This window comes from Falco rusticolus, chromosome 13 (assembly GCF_015220075.1).
Source record: "Falco rusticolus isolate bFalRus1 chromosome 13, bFalRus1.pri, whole genome shotgun sequence".
In the NCBI taxonomy this organism is placed as follows: Eukaryota; Metazoa; Chordata; class Aves; order Falconiformes; family Falconidae; genus Falco; species Falco rusticolus.
Window position 1 is genome coordinate 507,538 of NC_051199.1, and position 19,514 is coordinate 527,051.

The 19,514-nt window shown below is 53.5% G+C and overlaps 2 protein-coding genes and 2 long non-coding RNA genes across 9 annotated transcripts in view; 2 read left to right on the forward strand and 2 right to left on the reverse strand.

Annotated features, from left to right (window-relative positions):
• On the forward strand, window positions 1-16,328 carry ATP13A1 (ATPase 13A1). Of its 2 annotated transcripts, XR_005107337.1 has the most exons (27): window positions 1-370; window positions 1,073-1,162; window positions 1,474-1,664; window positions 1,995-2,067; window positions 2,379-2,534; window positions 2,677-2,746; window positions 3,359-3,465; window positions 4,072-4,201; window positions 4,474-4,529; window positions 5,166-5,292; window positions 5,776-5,913; window positions 6,399-6,519; window positions 7,173-7,330; window positions 8,136-8,311; window positions 8,707-8,817; window positions 9,345-9,470; window positions 9,797-9,905; window positions 10,438-10,637; window positions 11,025-11,121; window positions 11,528-11,709; window positions 12,014-12,128; window positions 12,419-12,615; window positions 13,082-13,224; window positions 13,779-13,890; window positions 14,115-14,258; window positions 14,611-14,989; window positions 16,217-16,328. XR_005107337.1 is itself a non-coding variant. In XM_037407467.1 (26 exons), exons 1-26 carry the CDS (start codon window positions 32-34, stop codon window positions 14,719-14,721), a joined length of 3,579 nt encoding a protein of 1,192 aa, XP_037263364.1. In that variant the 5' UTR covers window positions 1-31; the 3' UTR covers window positions 14,722-15,021. The 2 variants fall into 2 exon arrangements, 1 of the variants encoding a protein (XP_037263364.1); XM_037407467.1 differs by lacking the exon at window positions 16,217-16,328 and having other exon boundaries at window positions 14,611-15,021.
• LOC119156994 lies at window positions 3,409-4,564 on the reverse strand. Its single transcript, XR_005107340.1, has 3 exons — window positions 4,454-4,564; window positions 4,210-4,380; window positions 3,409-3,504 (listed from the first exon to the last, which is right to left on the reverse strand). It is a non-coding gene; the product is annotated as an uncharacterized LOC119156994 (long non-coding RNA).
• Window positions 15,311-19,514, reverse strand: part of MVB12A (multivesicular body subunit 12A) — a 6,826-nt gene continuing 2,622 nt past the window's right edge. For 2 of the 5 annotated variants that reach the window (XM_037407470.1, XM_037407471.1), the window contains 6 exons: window positions 18,471-18,530; window positions 18,249-18,320; window positions 18,010-18,157; window positions 17,827-17,914; window positions 17,601-17,734; window positions 17,137-17,232 (listed from right to left, as the gene is read on the reverse strand). In XM_037407470.1, the coding sequence (XP_037263367.1) occupies window positions 17,646-17,734; window positions 17,827-17,914; window positions 18,010-18,157; window positions 18,249-18,320; window positions 18,471-18,530 (457 nt within the window). In that variant the 3' untranslated portion in view covers window positions 17,137-17,232; window positions 17,601-17,645. Of the gene's footprint in view, window positions 15,532-15,641; window positions 15,693-15,780; window positions 15,846-16,248; window positions 16,332-16,478; window positions 16,630-16,710; window positions 16,838-16,950; window positions 17,048-17,136; window positions 17,233-17,318; window positions 17,452-17,600; window positions 17,735-17,826; window positions 17,915-18,009; window positions 18,158-18,248; window positions 18,321-18,470; window positions 18,531-19,514 lie in introns of those variants that run through there. The other 3 variants (XM_037407472.1, XR_005107338.1, XM_037407474.1) reach the window with 3 other exon arrangements.
• Window positions 16,338-19,514, forward strand: part of LOC119156995 — a 12,431-nt gene continuing 9,254 nt past the window's right edge. Inside the window, exon 1 of the long non-coding RNA XR_005107341.1 lies at window positions 16,338-16,441. This is a non-coding gene — a long non-coding RNA (uncharacterized LOC119156995). The remainder of the gene's footprint in view (window positions 16,442-19,514) is intronic.

Consider the following 19,514-nt stretch of genomic DNA (forward strand, 5'->3'; position numbering starts at 1 on the left):
GGAAGTGGGTCGTTTGCGGGTCTGTCGGAAAATGGCGGCGGCCGGCCCGCCTCCGGGTCCGTTGGACGAGCTGGTCTTGTCGGTGACGCTTTACCGCCGGCGGCCGCGGCTGCTTCACGGCACCGTGCTGCCGTTTGTGGCGGGGCTCTACCCGGCCTGGTTGTGGCTGTGGGGACCGCGCGTGTGGGCGGCGTGGCGGGAGGCGGTGGCGGTGGCGGAGGAAGAGGAGGCCGGCCCCAGAGCGGGCCCGGGCCCTGCGCCCCCCGAGGCCGCGTTCTTGGCGCTCGCCGCCATCGGCGTTGTCCACCTGCTGACGGCGCTCTCGGGGCTGTGGTCGGTGCACGCTCACTGCGCCCTCACCTGCGTCCGGGTGAGTCCCGGGGCTGCCGGTGCGGCGGGGCCGGCCGGCCGGGCGACCCCTCGGGGGCTGCCCCCGAGCAGCGCCGGGAGGCTCCTACCGCGCCCTGCGGGCTCTCCAGGCGTGCGGGGGCGGCTGAAGGCGTGGGGGCGTGCGGTCCATAAGGGGATGTTTCTGAGGAAGACGGTGAGGGGACGCTCAGCATCACAACGCTTCTCCCCTTAGCTGGGCTTGGGCAGCATGGCGGCGTGCTGGTGGCAGAGTTCGGCAGGCCCCAGCCCCGAAGCGGCATTGGGGAAACCAGCGGCATGGCTGTGCACAGACAGCCTGGGATGCGGCGGGTGTTCAGCACAGGGGCCACTGCCTTTGCTGGTGGCGAGCCGCCGTCTTTTGACGGTGGACCAGCTGGTTGCCGTTTTTACAGTTGCTTACTGGCAGCTGTATGTGCCTCAAGTGCAAGTGAAGGACTGAATAGACGTCCTTTAGCGATAGGGTGTGATTTTGGGGATGGACTGCAATAATTGGAATGTCTTTGATTCTAACAACAGCTCCACAAAAGCACCCGGCTGTAAAGGCCTCTGTGGTTGGCCCGGTTTAGTGCAAAGGCCTCTGTGGTTGGCCCGGTTTAGTGCATCCCAGCCAGAATCCCTCTTGACTGGGGGAAGTTCGGGGCCTGGGATCTGCTTGATGACGTGTGTCTCGTTTATGTTTCAGGAGCCTTGTCCTAAGAAAGCCACATTGGCTAAAGTGGTGCCAACCCCCAATAACGGATCGGTCGAACTAGTGCCACTCCACAGAGACCAGGTAAGGACACTGCTGCTGGGAGCAGCGCTGATGTTTGTCATGGGCCAGGGAGCTGCCACAGCGTAAGCCTGCAGCTCCTCAGCTTTTAATTTAAGTAATTAGTGAATAATCGGCTGCGGTCAGTCACAAGTGGGGATGTTAAAGGGAGCACGGTGTTTCCTGGCACACGTACCACAAGAAGAATCACACAATGACAAGATACGTGAGGGGTTGGGGTTTCTTTCCTTCTTCAGGCCCAACTGTGTGTGGAGTGAAGCCTTTGCTGTGTGTTCAACTGATTTGTTTTGGTTCTTTTTCCCCCCTCTCTGCAGGGTGAGGATGGGCAGGAGGCTCTTTCCTTTGAATTTCAGAAAATCAAATACTCCTATGAGATAGATGGCAAGAAACAGTTTCTTCCTGTAGCTTTCCCGGTGGAACATCCTCTTTGTTACTACCAGAATGCCCGAGGTTATCAGGAGGACAAAGATATTCGAGCAGCTGAGAAGAAATACGGTACAAACAAGTAAGTTTTCCAGGTGCAGATCTCTTTGCCACGGTATCCCAGCGTTGAACCACATTTCTAGCCTTGCTTTATAGATTTCAGTTACTGCTGACACTTGTTTCAAAAACGGAGAACGGTAGCGTGCTGGGGGGGTCTTCTCCGGGGTGGGCTATAGATGGAAATTAATCACGTATAACAAATTAACTGAATCAAAGTAATTGAAAATAGGGAGATTGTGGACGTTCTGGAGTACAGCGTGGTTTGACGCCAGAGGCTGCAGGTGGCTTTTGGGTTGGGCTTTTGCTGGGAATCTGGAATGTTCAGATTAATAACAATCCGATTCTTTCCCAGGGCTGAGATGGTGGTGCCGGAGTTCTTGGAACTCTTTAAAGAAAGAGCTACAGCTCCGTTCTTCATCTTTCAGGTAAAATGAACAAACAAAAAGAGCTGTAAATACTTCTCCCTGCTAAAGAACGAGAGAATTCCTTATAATCCTGGCCTGAGAGCCACAAATCAGCTGGCAGCTTTCTAAAATCGAGAGCAAGTGCTGATCTTGCACTGTAACATCAATTTTACTTCTGGGAGGAACCCTCTTTCTCCCCAGTGGCTGTACTGTGGTTTTCTGTTTTTCTGGCTTGCTACAGTTCAACGTTTACCAAGTTAGCTTCCTGGAACTTGAAGCTTTTGTTTTCTGAGAGGGATCAGAATAACTCCCGTGTCATGCTCTCTCCACAGGTGTTCTGTGTGGGGTTGTGGTGCTTGGATGAATACTGGTATTACAGTGTTTTCACCCTCTCCATGTTGGTTGCGTTTGAAGCTTCTCTGGTCCAGCAGCAAATGAGGAACATGTCGGAGATCCGAAAAATGGGCAACAAGCCCTACATGATCCAGGTAATCCAAACCGGAGAGAACTGTGCAGGAAGTTTTTGCTGTAGCTGTCTTCTAACTGATTAGTTGCTCCTTTTTCCCATTCTTTGATCCTTTTCTGACACATACAGAGCTGCTGAAAGTGCTTTTCCTCCCCCCCCTCCAGGTTTACAGAAACCGCAAGTGGCGCCCCATTTCCAGCGATGAGATTATTCCAGGGGATATCGTTTCCATCGGTAATGACTTGCGTGATGGTTGTAATCAAAAGCTTGTTTAAAATCTGATTTCTTCTGGTGTGGTGAATTGAATTAGGTATATTAATTAGGTCTTGGCTGGGGTGCTTTTGAGGGCTTTGATTCGTAAGTGTCACAACTCAAGGGTCCAAGAGTTTGGGCTGAATCTATTAGACCTGCTAGCTGCCTTTAAGAAAGGTAAATCCCTGCATCAGTCGGCCTCAGATTCTTCAGCTTAGGACTGTGAAGATGAAGGGTTCCCTGACAATAAATTCCTCGAACGGAAAGGGGAAGGGCCTGGCACCTAACCCTGCTCTCCCTTTTAAGGTTGTGTTACCCCAGGTTGTGATCGCGGTCTCCGAAGCCTGAACAGCAGTGAGAACCCAGTGACTTGATGTTAAACATTCTTGGTTTCAGTTAGAGACCCAGTAACCTTCAAACCCTTTTGGGTCAGGGAGTGGGTACGTGCTGGGGTAAACTCAGCAGCTCATGGGGAGTTTTGAAGCTTTAGGAATCTCCTAAACTGAAGGAGAGCTGTGCCCTGCCAGGGAAGTAGCCAAACAGCAGTCGCTTCTCCCTTTGAGCTGCTTCTCAGATTTAACGTGTTAATTGCAGGCCGATCTCCTCATGAAAATCTCGTGCCGTGTGATGTGCTGCTGCTACGTGGAAGGTGTATCGTAGACGAAGCCATGCTGACAGGGGAGTCTGTGCCGCAGATGAAGGTCTGAGAAATGTCCTCTGTGCTGTCCCTTTGTCGTAACCTGGAAAAGTAAAAATGCAAAGTCATCCCTTGGCGTGAATGCCGGCCCAAGCAACCTAGTCTGTTTGTTACCAGCTCTCTGTCAGTGATTGATGGTCTCTGGTAAATGAGAAACAGAAAAGTCTGTTTTGTCTGGCAATGGCTCCAGCTTTTGGGTCTGAACTCCATCGTGCGGGCATGGCATCGCTCTCCTACACATTCCCCAGTCTGGATTCCTTTGGTGGGGTGGAGGTGGGAGGAGGAATGGGTGTAAAGCACTTCAAAGCCCCGAGTCTTCCTTTTTTTTATGCCAGTGGGTGACTTAAAAATGAGAAAGTAATGCTTGCGGAGCCTCCCTTGCTGAATTCAGTGTGCCAGGGGTGAACTAGTCCCCCGAAACCAGCATTCCCACAGATGCCAGGCTCTAAACCCAGACCGATCGGAGCTGAATGGCGTGTTAAGGTCTAGATTCGGTTCAGGCTTTGGTTGAAGTGAAGCTGAGAGCATCTCGTGGGATAAGAACAGAAGAGAATACTTTTAAGTGTACTTGTTTACAGCTGTGATTCTGAGGCTGAGTGTTGTCCCGCAGGAGCCTGTGGAAGATCTCAATCCAGAGCACATCTTGGACATGCAGACAGATTCCCGTTTACACATCATATTTGGGGGAACAAAAGTGGTGCAGCACATCCCGCCCCAGAAAGCCAGCACAGGACTGAAACGTACGTACCTGCGCAAATCTCCTCAGAGACGAGCGTGTGGCACGCTCGCAGGTTGATTTTAGGGGGCTTGATAAAACTTCTGGAGGGAGTCGTTGAGCCAGTCTCCTTGGCCCTGTCACTGCCAGTTTATTTTGATTATTAGGCTGCTGTGATGTCCTGTTGAACTTGACTACGTCCTCCTGTAAGAGAAGGGTGTAGCTTCAAGTTTATTCTGTCTGTGGTAAACCTGTACAAGATTTGCCCTAAACTTACCGTCTTCCTTCCTCTTCCAGCTGTTGATAGCGGGTGTGTGGCATATGCTCTGCGAACCGGCTTCAACACATCTCAGGTACATTGTGGACGTGCCTTCTCGTCCCCGTCTTGTCGATGGTGCTGGCTGTGTTGCTCAGCCCTCCGCAGTCAGAAAACGCTTACGAAGTACAGCGACGGGGGAAATATAAATCGGGGCATTAAAATTACTTGTTTGTTTGGGACAGGGATAAATAAGGTTGGTCTCTGTGGGTCGGATAAGTAGTCTGATGTTCGGTGTGGAAGCCCAGCAGTCAGGATTCGGGGTTCCTGCTGTCACTGGCCACGCTGTGTCTATACTACAGCTTCTGGTTATCCCTGTTTCTATAATGGTAAATGTTGGGAAAGGGCTTCTGAGTGTGTCTGGAAAGACTGGAGCCACAAACACGAGCTTTTTCAATCGAAAATTGAAGGCTGCTTCAACGAAATCATCAACTCCAGTGACTTGTTAAAAAACCTGCAAACTTGTTACTAATTATAAGTGACTCTAGGCTGCTGCCTAATAAGAGGATCACAGACGTGGGAATCATTCTCAGGCTCTGGCCCCAAAACACCAGAGTGTATTTTTAAAAATGGGTTTTGTGCGTGTTTTTAACAAACCAATGCATTACACATTTTTAACGAACCACTGCATGCTGCAGAGTCAGCTTCTTGCATTGAAGGCTGTATTTCTCAGGGGAAATTGCTGCGTACAATCCTCTTTGGGGTGAAGAGAGTGACGGCCAATAACCTGGAGACCTTCATTTTCATCCTGTTCCTGCTGGTGTTCGCCATTGCCGCTGCAGCGTACGTCTGGATTGAAGGTGAGATTTATTTTTTTTCCTTGCCTCTTCCAGGTCTCTGCACAGGACTTGCACCAAAGCCTGTGGGAAGGGCAGTCGACGTAATTCCTGGGAGTCACAATAACTGGGTTGGGCTGCGCCACTGTTTCAGTGTAGGGGCCCGCACCGCTGAGAAGATTCGCTCGGGGATTCCGAGAGCGATAAAGTGGATTGAACTGGAAGGAGACAGGGTTGTTGGTCTCTGGCAACAACGCCGGGCTCAGGACTTGTGAATTTAATTGTCTTGGGGGACTTGTAGGGTCAGGTTTTTACGGAACAGCTCTCTGCTGCTCCTCCGTGCAGTAGCATCCTGCCTTCTTGTTCCGCTGCCGTTATGCTGCTTTTCTTGCCCTCCCACAGCCCTTCCTCGGTAGGTGAGCTCCTCTGTGGTACTCATCCAAGTTCCCTGGGGCACACCCAGTCTGAGGATGAGGAGGTATACAGCTCTCCCGTCTCATTCCGTAGGCACCAAGGATCCCAGCAGGAACCGTTACAAACTTTTCCTGGAGTGTACTTTAATTCTGACTTCGGTCGTTCCACCTGAACTTCCCATTGAGCTCTCGCTGGCTGTCAACACCTCCCTCATCGCCTTGGCCAAGCTCTGTAAGTACCAAGCCTAAACACAGAGATAAAAAAGAACTTCTCTTGTGACTGGAACTGTGGGGACATCAGTGAGGAAATGAGAGTGTAATGACTGTAGCTTCCTCTTGTTTCTACGCGGGGATGGGGTGGGTTTGGGAGCTGGTGTGTGTGAGGGGGTTTAAAGGCCAAAATGCTTGGGAGTTGTGAGCTTTGAAGTGGGTCCTAAAGCAAGTGTAGGAGGGAACTGCTTGCTCAGCAGCCTCGCGGTTCTGCTTTGAGCAGCTTGCTACCCGTGGCATATGGAGGTCAGTGAATTTGGTGTTGGGCTGCATCGCTGCTATGGCTTTGGCGGCTGTTGTGGTTTCAAATACTGCCACAATTCAGAACAGGGAGGTTTGGGTTCGTTAACTATCAGAGCACTGTGCTGAGAGCTCCTGTCTTGTGATTAAAGCCACCGAGCGTCCTGTCATGGCAGATCTCTCATGGAATTTCCTCTCTTCTTCTAGACGTGTACTGTACGGAGCCCTTCCGCATCCCCTTTGCAGGCAAAGTTCAAGTTTGCTGTTTTGACAAAACCGGCACATTAACCAGCGATCACCTGGTAGTGAGAGGAGTGGCTGGGCTCAGGTAGGTCCTGGGTGATTTTTGTTACGTGATTTGCTGTGGTCCAGGCTTTGGGCGCTGTGGGAGCTCCTCAGGCACGAGTGCAATCACATTCCAGTGAGGAAGAGAAGAGAACTGGGGATTCAGAGTGAAAGATGTGGATTGAACTGGAAGGAGAAGAGGGTTGTTGCTCTCTGGCAACGACTATGGGCTTGGGACTTGTGAATTTAATTGTCTGGGGGAGCTTGTTGCCCCAGGCTTTTGTGTAACCGAGCTCTTCGCTGCTCATCCTTGTAGCAGCATCCTGCCACCTTGTGCCGCTGCCATTCAGAGCTGCGCTTGAAGGTCGATGCCGCGGCAGAGAGACAGGCAGCCAAGTCCTTCGATTGTGCAGTTACTTAAGTGTGTTAGTTCAGGCCTCTTCTTCGAGTGCTCTGCTTGAATCAAGTTTCCTTTGGAGGACTGGCAAAAATGATGGGCTTTGGCAGTGTTTGCACTTGAGAGAGCGCCAGATTTCCTACGGCTTTGATCTCACCATGAGAAGCTCTGCTGTTTACTATATTAGAGTAGGAATTTTTGGCTGGGAAAAAAAAAATTTTTCAGGATTTGTCTGAGATAATGTGAATGGGTCTGTTAACAAGGGCGGTCTTTTTTTTTTTTTTTTTTTTATGCTGCAGGGATGGGAAGGAAGTGACACCAGTGTCTGACATTCCTGTAGAAACCCACCGAGCCATTGCTACTTGCCACTCGCTTGTGCTGCTGGATGATGGGACGCTAGTGGGAGATCCGTTGGAGAAGGCGATGTTGATGGCTGTGGACTGGACCCTGACCAAAGGTAAAACCTGTTTCCAGCTCCTCCCTCCTCCCGAGCCCCGTTTACATGCGCTGGGGGGTGTGGGGTGGGTTTTTTAGGGGAGGGTGACAACGATGACACTGTTCTGAGCGTGACGTTACCTAGTCTGTGGAGATTTCCTATGCCTCATGCCAGCTTTCTGCACGGAGTGAATGGCATCCGGTATGATCCCAGGGACTGGTCTGGGGCGGTGGAAATCCTTGTACTCTGTGTCTGAGGGACAGCAAATAGTAGAAGTCCGTTCTCGGGCCTGCAGATACTGCGTTCTGCAGCTGCCAGGCTCAGGTTGGTGTCTTCCAGTTCTGCTTGCGCAGACGGAGTAAAATCAGGGTGCGAGTAGCGCAGGTCGCAGCAGTGGAAACGTGACAGCGTGGGTTTCAGCGAGGTCTGCGGGCAGTCCCTCTGGAGGCTTTCTGCTCTGCTTTCTTGTCTCTCACACGCGCAGACAGCGAACGTTAGAAATCTTTCGGAAATACTGTGTTACATATCCCGCTGAAATCCGTGCTGTTGTGTTTTTCCTTCTGGATTTTTACCTCCGATGAGAACATTTGCTATAAATGCACCTTCAGCCTGCTGTGCAGCTGTTATCCTAACGCACCCAGGTGTTCTGATCCGCTATCTCCCTTGCCTGTTGGCATGAGAATTTCCAGCTCTGTATGCTTTTATCTAAAGAGAGGAAAATGGCGTGATCTCAGTGACCTATGGGTTCCTTCGGGACCTTGAAGGGAGGGGTGTTGCTTTTGATACCGAGAAACCTTTCAGGATTTCCTGATCTGTTTGTTTCCAGATGAGAAAGTTTTCCCCAGAAGTATTAAAACTCAGGGACTGAAAATTCACCAGCGCTTTCATTTTGCCAGTGCCCTGAAAAGAATGTCTGTCTTGGCGTCGTACGAGAAGATCGGCTCGACTGATCTCTGTTACATTGCAGCTGTGAAAGGGGCCCCAGAGACGCTGCACAAAATGGTGAGCGCATCTCTCTAGGAGAGGAAGGGCCTTCGTTAGCACGTGTGCTCGTCCCCTTACGCCTCTGCTTGGCCCTGCCAAGCCTGGAACCCGAGGGATGTAGGCGTTACATCCCGCCCAACGGTGCAGCCATCCCATGCCTGAAAACGGGCTCCACTGGGGAGTTTCAGTCTAATCCCAGTGAGATCCCAGTATCTCGCCACGGGGGCTCCTGGCCCTGATGCTTTTGCTGACCACAGAGGGCTAAACCTGGGGGAATCTCCTCTTTCGCCCTTGATGGTGAGGGACCCTCCCAAAGGTGCCTTTTTTCCCCCCCTCTCTGTATATTTAATGCAAAATGCCGAAACGTGCTTGAAACTGTGTTAATACGATGCTTTTCCCCACGTCTTCTCCAGTTGTCTCAGTGCCCAAGCAACTACCATGCTGTCCACACGGAAATTTCGCATGAGGGTGCAAGAGTGCTGGCCCTTGGCTACAAAGAACTGGGTCACCTCACTCATCAGCAGGTACGGGTGTTTAAGCCTTGGAATCGAGCTCCCGTTAAAGGAAACGGAGACGGTGTGAGCAGGGCTGGGGAAGAGGGGGAGAGGGGGTCTCTTGGGATGTGGTTGCCCCAAACTGCTGTAACCTTGTTGGGTTTTTTATGATCTGGATCTTTTGGGAAGATGGCAGCCTCTGCCCTGTGCTCCCAGCTTTGAATTCCTGTCCGTTATTCGTCGATGTTTCTGTTTCCCTGTTGGTATAAAGCAGGGTGCGTTCTTGTCGCAGCTGAAGAGGCTTACCACAGAACTTCTCAGCTGTGAAACTGGTTTTATCTGGGGACGGGAACCTGTTTTCTGTGTAACTCCTTTCAGGGCTGCCTCAGTGGAGCTTTGTGCCGAAGGCGGCTGTCTCCTAGAGCAGCTGGGGACGGTCTAGCATTGCTCTGTGCATCTTGGGGCACTAGCTGGTGCTTTGATTGCAAGGAAACACCTGCTGGAAAAGGGGATTGCCACAAAGCAGCAGGTAACACCTTACTGGTTTGCTTTGGCAGGTGCGGGAGATGAAGCGGGAAGCTTTGGAGTGTGATCTTAGATTTGTTGGATTCATTGTGGTTTCCTGCCCTCTCAAAGCTGACTCCAAAGCTGTCATCAGGGAGATCCAAAACGCGTCACACCACGTAAGCGTCAGCAGCATCTTAGCCTTGCTGGTAGCCAAGGTGTTTGGGGTGTGGAGTTTGCGTACCCGAAGCCTTTGTGTAGTGAGGGCAAAGGCTTCGCTGTGGTGAAGGCAGGGAGACCTCGTGCATATGATGTTATTTTTGCGGTGGGCTTTGCCCCGGCTCGGAGGAAGCCTCCTCGGGGCGCTGCACATCACTACGTTTGATTGAGAATGTCACCAGCATCCAAGCTAGGCAGAAGTCCTTTCAGTGTAAAAGAGACTCATCATGAAACCCCACTTGCCCACCCAGAACTGATTCTCTGACCCCTCTGGCTTTCCCCTCAGGTAGTGATGATAACAGGAGACAATCCTCTCACCGCCTGCCATGTGGCCCGGGAGCTACATTTCCTCCGGAGGGAGCACACCCTCATTCTGCAGCCTCCTGTGAGCAAAGGTAACTGATCCCATGCAGGAAACTCTTCTGTGCTTTGGAGGATGGCAGCCAAAGGCCTGCTGGGGCAGCTGGGGCATCATGTCAGTTAGCCACGTGCTATTAGCACTGCTGCTTGGTGCTGATAATGGAGATGACTTGCTCTCCAGAAGCCTAGATAACCCTCTGTCCTTTTGCCCCTCTCTTCTCTGGCTTGGAGTACTACGCGAGCTCTGCCAGCTCCAAACGCGAGCTATCTAAGCACCAAAAGAACAGAAACAGCCGCAGCTTGAAGGCCTCCTTGCCGTGCAGGTTCAGAGGCTTTCCAGGGATGCCAAGAGCCATGTCGCTGACTGCAGGGAAGGGCAGTCCCCATGAGGAGCGTACCTAGGTGGGAGGTGGGCACAGCACTGTCCTGAGAAGCAGCAGGCCTCGTGTCCATGAGGCTGAGGGGCTGAAAACCCGAGAGTCAGCGTCTGTGTGGTGGCTGGGAGCATTTCGCACAGCCAGGCGCCTCAGCCACGCTCACATCCAGCTTGCGCTTCCCTCTTCCCAGACTCCGGCTGGCAGTGGCGGTCCGTCGACGGCGCTGTCTTGCTCCCCATCTCGCCCACCTCCTTGCAAGAGCTGACGCAGCGTTACGACCTGTGTGTCACTGGGGAAGGTCTCTCCCACCTCCAGGCTGTGAACAGGCAGCAGCTGCTAAAGCTCATTCCGCACATCCAGGTGTTTGCCAGAGTGGTGCCCAAGCAGAAGGTAGGAAGCGGCAGCTTTAGCAGGGCTCGCGTGGCGCCTGGGAGCCACGTAGATACCAGCCCCTGATTAATGCCAAAGCTGTTTACAGCTAATGAACATACCCAGCAGCACCTCTCTTGATACCCGAGCCAGCAAGCAGCAAGAACCAGAGCTCAGGATGTGCCGTGTTCTTATCCTAGAGAGTCCTGAGCTCTTCGGCCTGTTTTAGCTCTGTGCTCCTAAAATGCAGCCCAAAGGTGAAGCTTTGGGAGCCTGGGTGTGAGACCAGTGAATTCCTGCAGAACAGGAACTGTTCTGTGTGCTTGACCAAGACACATAACCCAGTGCAGGCAGCAGCGTGTCGGGAGGCGCGGGCTGCCGAGGCTCACTGCACCCTTTTCTGCGCAGGAGTTTGTAATCACTACGTTGAAGAGCCTGGGCTACGTCACGCTGATGTGCGGCGATGGGACCAACGACGTCGGAGCTCTGAAACACGCAGACGTGGGTGAGTCTGCGTGCAGGACTCTCCTGCGTGCCCGGCTGAGTTTGGCTAGCGTTCCTAAATGCAAAACCGGTGTTCATTTTTCCGGTATTTTGAGGGCTGGGATCGATCTGCCCAACATCATTTAGTGGCAGAAACCAACATCAAGAGGAAGGATCGCTGTGCTGGTGGAATGCCCACTGCCTGCGTGCCAGCAGGAATTGGCTGCAAACACGTTTTTCTGGAAGAAAGATCCTTACATATGGTTTTTCCCCCCCCCCCAAGCTTTCTTTTAGCAAGCATAACATCTCTGAAGTCCCTGCGTAACTAGCACCCTGGCTCCGGGTGTAAACAGCAGTTGGGATTCCTGCTGTGTGGAAGGGATCACGGCTCTTTTTCCCTGCAGCTAATTTTTTTTATACTCTGACAGGAGTGGCACTTCTGGCAAATGCTCCCGAGAGACTGCCCGAACGGAAGAAAAGATCTCGAGACGGCCCCAGTGACGGGAGGCCTGCCCTGCCATCCATGGGGAGTGGGACTGTGAAGCCCACCTCCCGTGGTGCCAAGCACAGAGTCATGTCCCAAAGAGAGGAGCAGATGGCTATCCAGAGGGTTGGTAACGATATTTTTAAAAGTTAACTTACCCTTGCTCTTTGTTCCTCCTCTGGTTTACTGCTAATTCATGGGAACTGGAAATGGCAGGATGTACTGGGAAAAGACCAGCTTTTCTGCTTTTTATCCTGAAATCGTGGATTTGGGCAGAGAAAGTGCTGCTTTTCCAGCCAGCCATCGAGTTAGCGCTGCAAGCATGAATGCCTCCCCTTGGAGCAGGGGTGTGGGAGGGGGTAGCACAAGGTCATCTTCCATCCAGGTTGTGGTGATGAAGCACGTGTCTGTATCTTTAATTCACCGGCAGGAGCGGATCAGTCAGGTCCTGAAGGATTTGGAAGAGGAGCGTGTACCCGTCGTGAAGCTGGGCGACGCCAGCATTGCCGCCCCCTTCACCTCCAAGCTCTCTTCCATTCAGTGCAGTAAGTGCGTGGTGGGAGCTGAACTTTGCATCTCCGCGTTCCCCAAGGGGAATAAATCTAGATCGGAAAGAAGCCAAGACAGAGGGCGTGGGGTGGTGAGAAACGCCCCCCCCAACCCCAGGGCACTGCCAGTTTTTTGTGTGGAGCAACCCTCTGCGGGTTTGTTGGATGGGGACACGAGTGGTGAGGGGTTAACTGCTTCAGAAAAGGAGAGGGCTGAGGGACAAAGCCCCAGAACCCATTTTGTTTTTTCGTTTGGTTTCCAAACTCTGCTTCCTCTTGCTCCTTAGTCTGCCACGTGATCAAGCAAGGTCGCTGCACGCTAGTGACTACGCTGCAGATGTTCAAGATCCTCGCCCTGAATGCCCTGATCCTCGCTTACAGCCAGAGCGTCCTCTACTTGGAAGGGGTGAAGTTCAGTGATTTCCAGGCGACTTTGCAGGGTCTGCTGTTGGCCGGCTGCTTCCTTTTCATCTCCAGGTCGAAGGTGAGGGTTGGGACAGTGGCTGGTCTATGTCGGGCACACCGGGATGCCTGAAGGAGCGCCTCTCTCCCCAAAAAAGCTGTTGGATTTCAATAAGTTAAGAATCCACAGGGCTGGAGGGGGTGAGGGGTTTTGTTCCCCTGGATTTGGGAGGCTCCCAAGGCCAGCACTTGTGTGAGGGAGTATCCCGGGCTTGCAGGCAGGCAGCTTCGCTCGGGTTATGGGAATGGTGCGGTCCCAACGACTGCTGTCCCCACACGGAAAGGTTGGAAGAGGTGGGAAGCGGAATGTGGATAAATGGTTTGGTCGAGGCTGCTGCACCAGCTAAGCTGTGGGTCTCCTCGGCGCGTGAAGCGCAATTTTTGTAGGTGTTCCCTGAGAAACACTAACGTTAGTCGGATCCTGCTGGAAAACTGCCTAGAAATGGTCAAAACCATTCAAGGCACCTCTGCTCGCTTTGCTTTCCCAGCCTTTGAAGACGCTTTCCAAGGAGCGTCCGCTGCCAAACATCTTTAACCTCTACACGGTCCTGACGGTGCTGCTGCAGTTCCTCGTGCATTTCCTCAGCCTCGTTTACCTGTACCGCGGCGCCCAGGCACGCAGCGATTCCAAGTAAGAGTCTCTCCCTCCAACACTGGAATGTTTTTCTCCCAGTTGCTGCTACGTGGGAGGGTGGAGAGCAGCCTCCCTCACTACAGTGCTCTTCCTGTGAGCGCTTTATCAAGCACGGCAGGTGTTAGGAGTTTAATGTGTGGGACACATCCAGAAAAAACATTTTTTAATTGTCTATCGAGCACGTTGGCAGGGAGGTGATGAAACCAGCAGGAGTACGGTCTGATACGCTGTGGTTCCAACGTCTACCGTCCCCATATGGAAAGGGAAAAAAAAATAACACCAATGAGGTGGATTAGTGGAAAGGTTATAAAGAAAAATGCCCCAAAAAACTGATTTTCTTTCCAATTTTTTGATTGTTATTTTGTGAAAAAGAACCCCTTGATGACCTGTGCTTGCAGCCTCTGCGGCTCCGCTCTTACCCGTGCAAGCATGCTTGCTGGGGAACTGGTTTTGCCTGACCAAACTGGAATAAACTGGGCTCAGCAGGGCTGTGCAAGGGGAACTGAATATTCCCGGTGTTCTGGGTCTGACCTCCAGCTTTTTCCTTTCAGACAAGAGGAGTTTGTGGATCTGTACAAGGAGTTTGAGCCCAGCCTTGTGAACAGCACAGTCTACATCATGTCCATGGCGATGCAGATGGCCACGTTTGCTATCAACTACAAGGCAAGCCATGTTTTAAGTCGCATCTCCAGCAGCACCACCAAAGCGTTTTTTGTAATTAAGATGCAACAATACAAAATTCTCTAATTGCAAACTACGTTTTCTCAGTGCTCTGCCGGGGAGGAACTCCCTCTTTTCGCACCATGTGTCCCAAACCGTCGCAAATTGCACCCCGTCCCCTAGTTTGAATGAGTACGGCCTCATGGTTTCTCCCCGCGGTGTTTCAGGGCCATCCTTTCATGGAGAGCCTGCAGGAGAACAAGCCTTTGCTGTGGAGCATCGTCCTTTCGGGACTCGCCATCGTGGGCCTTCTCACAGGCTCTTCGCCAGAATTCAACGAGCAGTTCGGCTTGGTAGAAATCCCTACCGAGGTGAGCAGGCGGCGTTTCTCTGCTCCTACTGGATTTTAAGTGCGGTTTCCAGTGGGAGAACAGGTCTGAGCCCATCTTCAGGTTTTTAGCAGGGTGGCAGGAGCACTGACTGCCCGAGTAGCTCCGAGGGAGAGGATAGGGTAGTGATCCTGCTGAAGCGTTGGGGATTATTTTTTTTTTTTTTTACAGCAGGTTGTGAATTTTGTGAATTTCTGAAAACGGAGTCATTTTTATGAAAGGAGGAAGTTCAGGCTGTAGCGGAGCAGTTGCTGCAGAGTAGCGCCTCGTGGGGCAGCGGCTCTGGAGTAACTGAAGAAGGGGAGGGACCGACGCGTTGTGTTTTTTTTCCTAGTTCAAGATCGTGATCACGGAAGTGTTGCTGGCTGACTTCTTCCTCGCCTTGTTAGTGGACCGAATTCTTCAGTTCCTGCTGGGGAGCGCAAAACTTAAAGTGCCTTCCTGAAACGGGTTCCAAGGTCCTGGCCCCCAGCAGTGCTATGCGAAGGACAGCACCCGCGGCCGCATCGCACCGTCGCAAGAATCATCCTTAATTCTTTTGACAGGAACTCTGATCCTGTTTGGAAAACGGGCGTGGGGAAGCTTTCTTCCAAATCACGTGGATATCACCTCTGTGAAACAAGACCTGACTTTTTAATGTTTCCAGGATGTACCACCAACTGGCAGGACTTTTGTACTGCCCTAACGTTTAAAGGAAACGTTTACAGAATTTGGTAACTAAAACCAGAGTCGATGTATTTTAAAACGTGTTTGGGACTTCCTTGGTAGGGCCGAAAGCTTTGCGATGGTTTCAAATAGCCAGTGGGACCGAGTGCAGGAGTAAAAGCAGCAACAAACTAAAGGTGAGGCCGAGGGGTAGGAGTTGTGACACAACGAACAGCGTAAACACCCTTGCAGGAGGTGTAATGTTCAGAATAAAGACTCGTAGTGCTGACAAAGCGTAGGAGAACACACACAGCCAAGAACTTCTAGATGTTACCGCTGCCGTACGCGCCAGCCCCGAAGCCCTCTATTTCAAAAGCACTGCAAAAATATTTTGGCAGTGAGAAGAGAAACACGTTTATTTTTCTCCTTAAGCAGTTCCCATGATCAGATACTGATTGCATTTCTTTGGGTACCCCGAAATTTAAGCAGAGAGGGAGCAGCTCAGCCCAGCTGGATGCTGTTCACATCCTCCAGGTTGACTCCAGGGCTAACAAATGCTGGGTGGGAGCCTGGCAGCCGCTGTCCTTTCGACTACAAAAGCATAATTGTACTGAAAACAAAAAAAAATAATCGGTCAGGATGAGACACGGGTATTTAAGAAATTCTGAACGCGCCCGCTGCCCCCCCCCAAGAGGTGCGTGACCGAAGCAGCCCTGTTACCTCTTTCTCAATATCGGCAAGTGACTTAACATTCAGGTCTGTGAGAAAAACCTAAAACCAAATAAAATTAAAACATAAAATTTCTTAATTCAGCCAAGTTAGGAGGCAGGGCCAAGAACAGCAGCATAAGGGAACTCACATTAGTGCCAGAAATGAGCCTGCTTTCAAATTTGGGGTGTAGTGTGAAAGGCACTCCGTCCATAGCTGGGAAGAGAAAGGAGAGAAGCGTTAGGAAATCACAGGAACGGCTCTGAAAACAATTTAAAAAAAAAAATACATTTACTCCAATCTGAGGCCTTGATCAATTCCTACATAATTAATTACCACGCAAAGCAGATGAGTGGAAGGGGACACCTCAGCAGCACAGTTTGAGCAAGAGGTCAGTGATGGCTTTAATTCAAGCGAGAAATAACTTGGAGGAGGGGAGAAGTCTTTTAAGAAAACGCAGCTCAATTCCAGGCTCCACCGAGAAGAACCGCGCAGCAACAAGCTGCATGCGAACCAGCTAAAAGCCCCTTTTTTTTAATGTATATTTTAAAATACTCCTTAAAGACAGCTATGCTTGCTTCATGCAGCTTCCTCGCTTCTAGCTGAAGAAACACTTTACCCGAGAGGCCGTAGATGTTGGAGGTGTCGTACAGAGATGGGTGCTGGGAAGCGCGTTTGATGCTGCACCGAGCCGCTGGTGACCTGTAGCAGATCAGGATAATTAATGGCTGGAGATGTGCTCAGGTGAATGGGAACCACGAGGTGGGCACCGGCAGCCGCCAGATTTTATTCCCAGTTCTGGACTGGTTCAGGTAAGACTGGGGAAGGGTTAAAAAAAACAAACAACACCCCAATGTGGACGTACTGCTGGTTTGGGTCGGGGGGCTGGAGCGAAAGCTGCCTCAGGCCGGCGCTGATGGTCCGTGGTTTGGGGACGGGCTGGGGGCTGCACTTTGGAACCGGCCCCTTTTTACACCAGATGGCAAAACTGCCCATTTCCCTACGGAAAACCGGCGGGTGTTTGTGGGGGGGCGGCAGGGGGCGGGGGTGGGAGGATTGGGGGAGGGGCAGGACCCCCTACCCTATTTTCATGTAGTGCGGGAGGGCTTTGCTCTTGGAGCTCAGCTGGATGTCAAACACGGCCGTCTCGGCGGCGTCCAGTGGCACCAGCTTCACGTACACCCGTTTTTTCCGGGAGACACCGATTCCTGCGGGGGGGGGGGGGGGGGGGCGGAGCCGGTGGCAGGAGGAGGTTGGGGGGGGGGGGGGGTACCGGGCCCCGCCACCCCATCCCCCTTACCGTGGCGGGGGGGTGACTTACGTGGCTCTGGGAACTCGGGGGCGCGGGTGTAGCCGGTGGGCTGCGGGCTCCGGTCGCTCAACACCTGGACGTCGGTCACGACGGGCCCGGGAGCCGCCTGGACGGGACGGGACCTCGGTGCCGGACCGGGCACAGCCCACCCCCTCCCACCCCCCCGGGCTGGCACCCGCCGCCCACCCCCCGCACCTGGGCTCCGCCGCCGCTCACGCACAGGTACCCGCCGCCCTTGTGCCCGAAGCCTTTGCCCAGGTTGGCGGCCGCGCCCTCCACGGTAACGGTGATCTGCGGGCACACGGAGCGGCGTAAACCGGGAGCCCGGGCGCCGCTCGGCCGCGCCCCCCGCCCCCGCTGCCTCCCCCCGGACCCACCGCGGTCCAACCGGCGGGGGCTGCCTCGGGCGCAGCGGCCCAGCCCACGCCGGTCAGCGGGGTCGCCGCCGCCGCCGCCATCGCCGCCGCTTCCGGCCCGGAACTGGCGGAGCCCCGCCCCCTCCCCGCTGCTATTGGCCCGCTGCGGCGATTGGCTGGCGCGCTCTGACTGACGTGCGTGACGGCCACTGAGCGGCTGCGCGGCCGCCGGGCGCCTTCGAACGCGGAAGCGCGGGGAAAAGCGGGCACCGGGAAGGCACCGGGCTCACACCCGGCTCGCACCGGGCTTTATTGACAGCAGCGCGGCCCCGCAGCCCCCCGCCCCGCTCAGCCCTCCGGCGGCAGCGTCTTCCTCGGCGGGGCGGCGATCAGCTTGCGCACGGGGGACTTGTCCACCTGCCGGAAGGTCCTGGCGGCTGGAACGGGGAGAGGAGAAGGGGAAAAAAGCCTGTTAACCCCCGTTAAAGCCCTCCACGGAGGCTTCCACTCCCGAGGGGCTCTCGCTTACCGAGCTGCTCCGACAGGCGTTGGAGGTACAGCCGGCTGTCCTCGCTGAAGGTCTGCAGCACCGTCACTGCTTGCTGGAGCTCGTCGAGCTGCAAATTGAAAAAAAAAAAAGCAAGACAAAAACCACTCAGTCCTTCGCAGGGGGCTTAAATCTTTTCCCCCTAAACCAGCTGAGCGACCTCACCACAAGCTCCATGCAGCAAAAAACTTCCTCCTGGTCATCCAGGATCTTCTGGTAGTCGGGTTTGCTGCTGAGGACCTGGGCCTGGGAGGTCTGGAGGTGGGGAGGGGGCTCTGCCCACCCCCCCTGCCGCTGGCATTCCTCCAGCTGCCTGCAAGAGACACCGTCTCGGTGAGGCACAGCTCGCGGCATTGTCCAGTTTTCCAAGAGCTGCAAGATGTGGGAAGGGGGACGATCCACACCTGGAGATCTCTCCAGCACCTTCCTGGTAGCGCTGCAGGAGCCGATCCCAGGACTGGCACTCGGCAGTGAACCTGCGGGGAGAACAGCGCCGTACGCCTGATCCCTCTGTAACGCTCGACAACGGCACAGGCCCGTAGGAAAAACGGCTAAAAAATTAAATCTGCCCCAAATTCCAAGAGGCGTCTGTTCAGAGTCCCAGGCTGTGCACCGGTCGCTCTTACCTGGCGATGTATTCCTTGATTTGGGCCACCGACTCATCCAGAGCCACATCCAGTAAAACCCTGAAGCACAGATGCAGAACGGGCTGGGCTGCAGGGCGCTGCTGGAGCCCATCCCATCATCCCATCCCCCGCTCCAGCCAGAGCCACGTCCAGTAAAACCCTGAAGCACATCCCATCCCAGCACATCCCACCCCTGGCTCCAGAGTGGCAGCCAGGCACATGGGAATGTCTCTGGAGACGCCACAGCCTCTCTGGGCAGCCCGTCCCAGTGCCCTGTTACCCTCAAAGACTTTTTTCCTGCCACTCCAGTGGAGCTCCCCGTGTTGCAGTTTGTTGCCCCGTGGCCAGGCGCTGCTGGGAAGAGCCTGCCCCCACCCCCGACACTCGCCCTTACAGTGTTTGTACACGCTGGTAAAATCCCTTCTGTTCTCTCCTCTGCACAGGCCCAGCTTGCTCAGCCCTTCCCCGAGGCAGACGCTCCAGCCCCTTCACCATCTTTGCAGCCTCCGCTGACTCCTCCCCAGTAGCTCCCCATCTGTCTCAAACTGGGGAGCCCAGCACTGGCCACAGCACCCCAGACGTGGCCTCATCAGGGTCCCCTCCCTCGACCTGCTGGCCACGCTCCTCGTGGCCCCCAGGGTCCCACTGGCCACGAGGACACGCTCCTGGTCGTGGCCAGCGTGCTGTCCGTATGATCCTTGTTATCCACGTGGGTTTTATATCCACTTTAATAGGCAAAATCTTATTTGGGGTGGGTTTGACTTGCAGACGACTCCCCTCTCCACATCCTGCATGTGTACCAAGGGATAATACAGCTGCTTCTTCCCACTTCAAAGTTTCACCCCCCTCTAAAATCTGCTGGCCCATCTCCACAGCAGCCTTTCCCCACTCGTTCTGTTACAGATGCCTGGATGGGGGAAGCCAGCTAACTAAAACGTTTAAATGAACCCAATGTATTTTGACACAGCTGGGTTAGGAAGGTTTGTGCGGGCAGGCCGAGGTCGTACGTGGCAACAGACCCATTTTGTACTCAGGCTACTTGTT

What these genes read in the sequence shown, in the direction of transcription:
- ATP13A1 (XM_037407467.1), top strand. Translation starts at nt 32, where the DNA reads ATGGCGGCGGCCGGCCCGCCTCCGGGTCCGTTGGACGAGCTGGTCTTG. An exon ending in AGCCAGCACAGGACTGAAAC is followed by an intron (nt 4,202 to 4,473) that starts GTACGTACCTGC and finishes TTCCTCTTCCAG; the next exon opens with CTGTTGATAGCGGGTGTGTG. An exon ending in GGACTGGACCCTGACCAAAG is followed by an intron (nt 7,331 to 8,135) that starts GTAAAACCTGTT and finishes GTTTGTTTCCAG; the next exon opens with ATGAGAAAGTTTTCCCCAGA.